The 10,076-nt window shown below is 30.6% G+C and overlaps 1 protein-coding gene across 1 annotated transcript; it reads right to left on the reverse strand.

Moving 5' to 3' along the window:
- Window positions 1–486: 486 nt before the first annotated feature.
- On the reverse strand, window positions 487–4,360 carry LOC21409771 (glyoxylate/succinic semialdehyde reductase 1). Its single transcript, XM_010110647.2, has 8 exons — window positions 4,190–4,360; window positions 3,990–4,100; window positions 3,793–3,894; window positions 2,932–3,033; window positions 2,370–2,485; window positions 1,677–1,755; window positions 1,424–1,594; window positions 487–727 (listed from the first exon to the last, which is right to left on the reverse strand). Exons 1-8 carry the CDS (start codon window positions 4,292–4,294, stop codon window positions 638–640), a joined length of 876 nt encoding a protein of 291 aa, XP_010108949.1. The 5' UTR covers window positions 4,295–4,360; the 3' UTR covers window positions 487–637.
- Between the last annotated feature and the right edge of the window lie 5,716 nt (window positions 4,361–10,076).

The following is a 10,076-nucleotide window of genomic DNA, read 5'->3' on the forward strand; positions in this document are numbered from 1 at the left end:
GTATATAATTATAATATATTATATTATATGTTATAAAATATAATTATATTATATTATAAATTATTATAATATAATATTAATTATATTATAAATATTATTATAATAATTATAATATTCAAGGGTAATAATGGAAAAGAAAATTGAAAGAGCTTGGAATGGGCATTCTTCTCATATGAAGAAGGAATGATGATTCACCCATTTAATGGAAAAGTCATTCCATTTTGAATGGTCATTCCTTTTCCTAAAACCAACCAAATATAAGAATGAACCTTGATTCCTTTCCATTCCCCCCAACCAAACACACCCTAAGAAGACTTTTATTACGTTTCTAACCTATTATCTTAGAGGATGTTTGATACCTAGATTCGTTCTCTGATTCGAATCATGGTTCATGGTTCGCTACAGTATTTTCTCTCACAAAAAATACACATAAATCGAAAATAATTCTAATCACATGGTTCTAATTTATGAACCAAACGTCTCCTTAGTGTTTTTATCAATAGAAGACCTCAAAACCATACATACCATCCACAACCTTTGTGTACTCAAGTTATTTTTATTGATACCAAACACATATATGTCCCACAAATAAAGAAAATTTGACAAAAGTCATTGTCTAGTGCACGTTTTTGTATGATTAAGATGGAGGTTCTTGAACCTTGAAAATTTCATGAACAGCTGAAAAGTCGAGGTCCCCAAGTCCTACACTTCTTGCTTTCTTGAAAGCCTGCAAAAACCACCTTGTAAGTCCCAGTGTAAACTTAATTTACAGCGTCAACTGCATAGCAAACATTTCAAGCACTTGAAAATACTTTTATAATTGTCACTTACCTCCTTTATGATATTTCTATCAACTATCCTACTAATGTTACAGCTACAAAAAAATTTTAAAAAACAAATAGACAATCGGTATAGGAAAGCTTTATTTCCATAAAAAAAAAGGTCTTTTCATGTTAGAATACAAAACAATTGTGTAGCTGAATGTATAGTACTATGTATAGCACCTCCTAATTTTGTTATTCTAGATGTGTGACATGTGTATAGTTGATTATAGTGCACTAGCATACTGAGTATAAATAACATCTTTTGCCTTCTTTCTCTATACCTGCACCATACTTTCCTTTTTTTCATTTATATATTTGTAAAAAAATATTGTTCATAACTATAGTAAATTAGTTGTAATTAGCATCTTAAATTGGTTGTATCTAGTTAACGTCCATTTTAAATTTAACTTTTTATCTCAGATTTAACAGGTTGGAATAAGTGCTATCGTGATTAGTAGTAGACCAGTGGCTAGTGTAGAGTGTCGAGTAAGCAAGAGTTCAGTCCATGTGTTTACCTATTAGGATTGTTTAGAATTTGGTTATGTTTATCTTCGTATTATGCTGAGTTAATCTTATCGTAAGATTTCATTTCAACTAACCTCATTGGCCGCAGCCGCTACCGGCATCGAGACAGCATGCTCGTCTGCGAGGGCAAGAGCCAATCTCATGTCCTTCTGCTGATGTTTCAGAGGAAACGCGGGAGAGTAGTTGCTCTGAATCATACTTGGTCCTTTTAGCTTAAACATTGGATTAGCAATTGCACCCAGTTCCTGTCACAAACTGGTCTATCAATTTTCGGAGTTTAATAGCAAGAGAAAATAATGATAATTTTTTGTTGTTATCTATTCTTACCAATACATCAAGAAGATTACCAGGCTCAAGTCCACTTCTTTCAGCAAGAACAAGTCCCTCTGAGAAAGCATTCATCATACTGCAACAAAACAGAATCACATAAAAAGTTCAAAATTTCAAGCAAATTTATTGATTCAAAGCTTTAAAAAGAAAAGAAAACAACTATTCATTTCTATAAGCAGGGAAGGGAAAAAAAAATGCAGGGATCATAACCCACTACCATTTAAGAATTTTTTTGGTCTTGTACCTTTAAATGAATCCTCAAGAAGAGAAACATTTCATTAAAGGAATATCAGATTCTGAATGAAAGGAAAAACACAGAGCCCAGCCAAAAGAAACCAAATCATAGGAAAAAACTAACAAATGATTACAACAAAGGGAAGAGCTTTGGCATGAGTCTTGAAGTTATTCACTATATCTCTATGAAACTAAAGCAGTGAAAAAAATTGAGTTCCCATTTGTATAATGCCGACTTTTTCAGATAGGTCTACTATAAAAAAGGCGGACCCCAGTGCCAAAGAGGCTCCCGTACTATAACAGGCTCGGAAAAAAGCTCAATCCCATATGTATGTGGCCTTACCCCCCGAAGGAGAGGCTGTTTCTGGGATTCGAAACTTAAACCCTGGGGTGCAAACGCAAACGCTCCCACCACGGTGCTAAGGCCCGCCTTCTGGTAAAAGTAAGATTAAGTACCTTCCCATAATCATGTTGACAACGAGCTTCATTTTTGCTCCATTTCCAACCTGCCCCAAGAAGAAAGACTTCTTTCCCAAGACGTCAAAAGCAGGAATCACTTCATCATATAGTGTCTACATTTTAAACCAGTAATTACAACAACATGGTTAATAATACTGAGCAAAGAACACACTGAGTCATAAAGATTTATATAGTCAATTCCTTGACATAGTAATGAAAATAACGAGTTTTTCTGCCATTTTGATATTGCTATGACATTTCTTTTCAAGCAAAAAGAAGCGGGGGAAAAAAGATCGATACCCAAAATCCAATGCTGCAACAAACTTGCGGCTACATAAATTAATTCTTTTCTTAAAAGAAAGTTATATGAATGAATACAACATGAATCTTTATTTGGCTACAAGCAAAGCATTTAATAAGAGTTGAAAGGACTTGTGTTTTGAGATTCTATATTTCTACTAAAAAACAATATCTCAAAATGTACAACTAACAGCAAGCACATAAGAAATACAGCAAGAACATAGATGACCCAAAAATATTAGGTGTGTAATAGTCTTACCTTCTCCCCTGCGGCAAGTATTACTAGTTGACCATCTTCTGCAGGCTTTTTGCTACCTGAAACAGGAGCTTCAAGAAAGTAACCACCTTTTGATGAAATTGCCTGTAAATATTCACCATAAACAAATCATTATATATATATATATATATATTCTTCGGTAATCATACATTGTTTTTTTTTTTCTTTTTCATAATTAGTCATTATTGATTACATATATTCTACTCTTCTCATTCTTTCATCCTTTAAATGCATTATACATTAAAACAATCACTTTTGAATAACGAGAGCAATGAACACAATTGTTAACAATGCTATTATTGTGGAAAGATTCTCCCCTATAATGATTTACATATAGTCTACTCTTCTCATTCTTTCATCCTTAAAATGCATTATACATTAAAACAATCACTTTTGAATAACGAGAGCAATGAACACAATTGTTAACAAGGCTATAAAATCCCCTAGTTAGTTGATATGTTTTTCTAGCAATTAGGAGGAACATGTTAGTTTATCAATTCTATCAAAAGCTCAAGTTGCTAAAAGGTGGACCAATATTAAATCCTAAACTTCCCAACACGGGCCAGGAAGGGGGATTATACGGGTGAATTCGAGAAATACCACCTTTAGAGAATTGGAATTTAAAAAATACTACTTTGTGGCAATTAAACATAAGTTTCATAAAGTGGTACTTGTGAATTACAAGACTATAAAAACTGATATACAAACCCAGTTTACCTATTAAAGGAGACAATAGGCTTAAACGTGATAAGTTACGAAATTAGTATTAAGACATGCTCTAATACTATGTTTGTTTATCAATTAAATTATCTTCCAAGAGAACAAAATCTGAATGTAAAAAACCTCGCTGATCTTAGAAGAAGTATCGGCATCAACGGTGGACATGTCGATGTAACCTTTTCCATCAGAGATTTGCTCAAGAACACCATCTTTGTCAAACACCACCTAATGATGATCAATGAACATGCTTAAGTCAAACAAAGAACAATTAATTACGTCAAAATGCAATGTTTAACACAAAGAAAGAACGTCAGACTGACCGAAAGGGCGGCGACGGGATTGGACAACATGGCGAAGGTGTACTTGCACTTCTTAACTACAGCTGCAGGGGATTCTGCAGTTGAAGCACCATACTCAACAAGTTCATCGCACTGAAATAAATTAATAAATATAGGATTTAGACATAAATTTTATCAATTCGAATAATATGAAACTAAAATAGACAGAGTAGTTCTTTTACCTTAGAGGGAGACCTGTTCCACACGGTGACTTTGAATCCATGGCGAAGCAGATTCAACGACATGGCCTTCCCCATTATTCCAAGCCCTAAAAACCCCACCTCCATTTTTGATTGATTCTTTTCTCTGGATTTCTGCTTTGCTTCTCTTTTCTTTCTTTACCAGTTTTCTACTTCCACTTCTCCCCTCTCTCTCTCTCTCTCTCTTCATATATATTATATATAATTTGCTTCAAATGAATCAGCGAGTGAGGCATTGGAATTCGTAGTTTATTGTATATTATTAAAATAGTTAATAATTAATAATTATTGTGAAAAAAAAAAACTTATTTCAATACGTCAATATCTCAAATTTTTTAATCCGTTTAATTGTAAAATTACATAAAAATAAAAAATATATAAATTTAACGATTAAAAAAATTTATTTAATCTATTTAATCTATATAAAAATATATAAAAATTAAAAAATATAAAAATTTAAGGATTAAAAAAATTCTAGTCCATCAATACATTAATCATACAAGAAAATGTCCTAAAAAAAATCGACAGGAATAATCTTTCTAAAAAAAAATGACAGGAAGAGACGAGAGCTTTTTTATAGTTGAATCATTCGTGGTTTTGGAGACAGACTTGCAGACCGATAGATGCCTACCACGTCACTCTCTAGTGTGTTGTTGATTGGGTTGCCAATCCCATCTTCACGTGTCCACAGTTTCAGGAGAGTGTCACACCAGATTCGTCCACGTGGATGAATCGGATTGGCACTTGTAAGACTCTACAGCTTTTAATTTGCCCACTCGCCTATCCACCATCAACATCAAACTCGCCCGGATAAAGTTGCCACTTGGCACCGTCTGAGCTGCCTGTCGTAAATAAATACTAAAACATTTTTTTTTGCTCCCTGTTTCTTACCGGCAGTCGTAATTTTTAACTGTTAAATTTAATTAAAATTATATTAAATTAAAAAAATATATAAAATAAATAAATTTTAATACAAATTTAACAGTTAAAAAATAAAAAAACACGAATAGTCTTATATTTATAACATACTTAATTTGGTTTCAATTTTGGCCTACGATAATCCTCTTTTACATCCATTAATATCTTTTAGGGCAAATTTGAAGTGTTTTTTTTTTCTTTTTGTTTTCTTTCAAATTTTTTATTTACTAAACTTAGATCTTTTCTAATGTAAATGAAAAATGATAATATTCATTCGTATCCATGAAAATAAATACCTATCACTCATAGAAAAAAAAAAAAAAAGAGTTATGCTAAATTGAGTCCCACCTACTCATGACTCACTTTACGTAAATAACGAAATTTTAACTCCATAAAAATACATCATAGATTGCTCAATAAAAATATTAATATTCAATACTAATGTTATACCTTAAATAAGGTGAATATAAATAGTGATGCTATATTTATATCATACCTGCAAAACCCATTGTTCCAGAGGTTGATTTTAAATTTTTGATGAAGGAAATGCTAGCATCACTTTTTTTGTTATTTTTTATCATTTATTATATTTATTATTTGACACGTAAACTCTGCTCTCTCATTTTCTGTTTAAATAATATATCATGTTAGTAGAGTTCACATGTCAAATACTGAATACAAAGAGTGATAAAAAAAAAAAAGCTAACATTATAACGATAAGTTTGAGGCAAATCCTCATCTCAAGGCCAAAGTATGAAAAAACATAACCGATTGGTTGTTTTGGATTGAACATTTTGCCAATTTTGATTTTACGCATCTTGATTTTAAAAAAGAAATAATGATTACCAACAATTTAGATTATAAAATAATAATAATAATAATAATAAATATTTCTAGCTATTCAAGAAAAAAATTATAACCATCTCTCTGGACAATTTAACAAAAGAAATGAAAATATTGTTTAATGAGCTTTCCTAAATCCAAGCCCATTATAGCAGATTCAATCTCACGATTGAATTTTACAGTGAACACAACTTCTCCCTTCCCTCTAGACTCAAAGTGCACTACTTTAGTTGGAGCACATGCCATAATTGCTGTAGCAAAGGGTGTACTAGGCTTTCCAAAATTTGAAATGAATTCTAACAATTTGGCCCCAATAGAATTTACCTACACCACAAATTAGAAGTGCCAAAATAATATTAATAATAATAACAAAATGCGAAAAAAACCCAAAATTAAGTAAAAAAAAGTTCAAAATTCTTATGAGTAGTTGTAATTGTTGTTTTCAAATAAGCTATGTATGTTATGTATGTATGTATGTATTATTACTATTATTATTTTACCTCTTCAAGTGTGATTGTTCTAGCAACAGCGGCTACATGAGTTTAAAAAGGCATATTAAACAATGATTTTTTTTAACGTGTAACTTTTAACGACGGTTTTTAAACCGTCATTAAAAGTATTAAAAATATATATATATATATATATATATTTTTGCCGAAAACTAATTCTTTACTCAAAAAAATTATTTCTTTGAATGTTATCACAAGTCATTAAACAACACACATGAAAAAAATTCAAAACAGTATGTTACAAATTCACCTTCTCATACATAATTAATATATATGGAACACAAATATTTCAAAATCAAAAGTCTTTATGAAATCTAACAACAAAAATACCTAATTAATTCAAAGAAAACTTTAAATCCAAACGAAAAAAAAACTAATCTCAAGGAAAAGAAATTTCAAAAGATTAACAAAGTACCAATTTCGATAGTTATAGTGTAGTGGCGGATATGGAGGCAAGGTCACGACGACTGGCGACGTATGAGCATGATTGTGAGGCTCTTGGAGGCGGCGACCAAGTTGAGGGAGTGAGGAGTACGTATAGTAATGGGAATGGGGAGTGTAGAAGAGATGTGATTTGAGAGAAAAAAATTGAAGTGTTGAGAGGAGGTTAGAAGAGAGAGTTAAGGTATGAGGAAGAGAGAGAGAGCTTTGGAGAGATGGAGAGATTTGAGATAACAAACTTAGAGTCTGTAAGAGAATGCTCGAAGTTATAGATGAGATATCAAAACTTTAAAAATTTTTCTAAAAAAAATGAGCAGAAAAAAGTCCGTTTTTTTTTTTTGAAATTTTTTGACATTAGATGACGGTTTTTTAAAAAATCATCGTCTAATGTGCTCGTACAGATTTTTTGTGTTAATACCGCATTTTCTAATTTATTAGACGGTTTTTTTAAAAAACGTCGTTAAATAAGTGCCAGTCTAATCTTCTATTCGTTGTAGTGCTAAACATTCACGTGCTTCCCTTAGCTCGATTATAGTAAGGCCAAGTGCATCCTTTTGTATGATAAATTCCATGATTTCACGCGATGGACTGTCATCAAGAACAGCAATGAAATTTGTTGAACTCTCCATAGTTAATCCCCAACTCTTTTAGCTTGCGAACCTACATGCCGTTTAAGAATTTACGTACTAAATATATATATATATATGTGTGTGTGTGTATGTATATAACATTACAAGCAAACCATCTTTCTTCTTCTTCTTGTTTTTTTTTTCTTTTTTTTTTAGTACATTGAGCCCAAAAAGGAGCAAGAATAATATAATACAAAAAGGACTTGGGTACCATTCATCGTCATAGTGCAACAATATTTGAGCTTCGATTTCCGCAAAAAAAAAATTATGTAAAACTTTAAACGTTTTTCGACAACCTCAGTCCAATTTTGTAAGCACCAAAAAAATATTATAGAGTTTTTTTTTTTTTTTTTTTTTTTCATCTCACAATGGAAATATATATATGAAAGTAAGGACTAAAATTTTCTCAAAATGTAAAAGTAGTTGAGAATTTACCAAAATTCCAGAGATGTCATAGTTCCAAGATATATATTGTACGTTTATGTACCATTTTTTATAAGAAAGGACTATTGTGCGTTTAAATAGTTGAGGGATTAAGGTACAAATCTCGTAAAAAACTACGACTTCGTTTATTTCTTTGATTTGAGTTTAAAATTTGAGTTTTATTATAATAAAAATTCTCAGAAACATTCATATTTAATTTTTTTTTTACAGTAAAAAACTCTCACATAAAGTCACATCTCAACTCGAATTAAAAACTTAAACTAGCGAATTACTAAACGGACCCTACTTTTATTGCAGTTTCCAATCCCTGGGATCACTTGTAATATCAAGATTAGTAAGAGCACATCCATAATTATCAACGTCGCTATGATCCATTTCCGTTAGTGCTGGGGATGAATTTGAACTCTGAAACATTTTATATTATTTAGTTTCTTTTTGAAAACTATTAATATACATAGATAACATTAAGTTGCTAATACATCTGACATAAACAACATATATATGTACACACAGATATATATATATATATATATATATCATACATAACACTAGCTACTAAAATTCTTGTTCAGTTTACGAACAAAGATAAAGTTGAACGTGCAATTAATTCATAAAAGTAAAACAAAAGGCTATAATAAACAATTCCAAGTAATTTATCAATAAAATTCTAATTTTGTGCGGCCCAATCCTGATAATACAAATATTTAATTTCATAAAATATAACTTTGAGAAAAACAGAGTTTAGGATATTTATTTGGTGGTAATTAGAAGACAAGAAAAACCTTGACATAACTATATATAACAAAATCTAAAATTTAGTTTGGCTGGGGCCGTTTAGTTCACTGATTCGAATTTTTAATTCGAGTTGAGATGTGATTTTATGTGAGAATTTTTTACTGTAGTAAAAAAGTTAGATGTGACTGTTTCTAAGAATTTTTTTACTGTAATAAAACTCGAATTCTAAACTTGAATCGGTGAAGTGAACGAGAACGTATTGATCAAACTAAAAATTAAAGGGAACGCACCTTGTATTTTGCATTAATTCGGAAACGCAAAATAGACAGATATATATGCTTCATCACAAAATTTCTCAATTCACCATAGGTTCGAAACTTGTTTACTGGATTCTGTAATAGTTTCTCAACAATTTTAAAAGAAAGAAAAAGAGAGGAAAAAAAAAGTGGCCGGAGAAAACACGAAAAAGTACTACTAATGAAAAGAAACATAAGTTCTTTTTCGCTATATAGCTCATTGTAGTTTCTACAACAATTTATTTTATATTCTCTTTTAAAAAAAAAAAGAAAGCATTTTATCTATATGAATGATTATTTCTTAGATATTCATATGATAATTAAATATATAAGTTTCCTCAAAACCTGCACATAAATTGAACCAAAGATGCCTAAAGCCTATATAATAATGTTCTGATCATTAACCTTAGAGTAGATATAAAAAGAAAAATTGTGGATAAAGTTATGCTGAAAAATTTGTGGAGGTTTTTGGTCATCCATGTTACTTCACAGGAGTGACCAATTGTGATACATTGTTAGCGGCCAAATAGGATGATAATTCCCTTTAGGTTAGATTTTCCAAAGGCTGTTTGCAATATATAAGAAAATAATTGTAATAATGTAGCGAGCATTTTAAAGCCAAAAAGTGATAAATTAAAGTTTTATGTATATGTATATATAGACACAAACATATATAAATATATATATATATATATATATCTTACTTGTATTGTTTCAATTGTTACCAACGTTTTTTTGAAACTTTTTTATTTGAGACATCCTGGTTCTTAATTTGATCCTCTAGTCCCTAAAGGTTCCTTTTACTCAACTTGTTCTCTGATATAAAACACGATCATCTATTGTATTACGCATTTGTAATTCTGAAAGTACACTATATCGTTCTGTTTCAAGATAGTGAATTTGGATCTTTGGCTTGAAAACTACCTGCATCACAAATAATTAATTCACGAGGCTAATTTTGCTTCAAAATATTTTTACCATAAAGATAAATGTGTGAATAAAAAAAAAGAATGAAACTTAATTGAAATGAACAGTAAGAGCTAATAATTGAAAT

The sequence above is a fragment of the Morus notabilis genome, unplaced genomic scaffold (assembly GCF_000414095.1).
Source record: "Morus notabilis unplaced genomic scaffold, ASM41409v2 Scaffold518, whole genome shotgun sequence".
NCBI classification, from domain to species: domain Eukaryota; kingdom Viridiplantae; phylum Streptophyta; class Magnoliopsida; order Rosales; family Moraceae; genus Morus; species Morus notabilis.

What these genes read in the sequence shown, in the direction of transcription:
- LOC21409771 (XM_010110647.2), bottom strand. Translation starts at nt 4,294, where the DNA reads ATGGAGGTGGGGTTTTTAGGGCTTGGAATAATGGGGAAGGCCATGTCG. An exon ending in GGAACAGGTCTCCCTCTAAG is followed by an intron (nt 4,101 to 4,189) that starts GTAAAAGAACTA and finishes AATTTATTTCAG; the next exon opens with TGCGATGAACTTGTTGAGTA. An exon ending in GTAATCTTCTTGATGTATTG is followed by an intron (nt 1,595 to 1,676) that starts GTAAGAATAGAT and finishes AGTTTGTGACAG; the next exon opens with GAACTGGGTGCAATTGCTAA.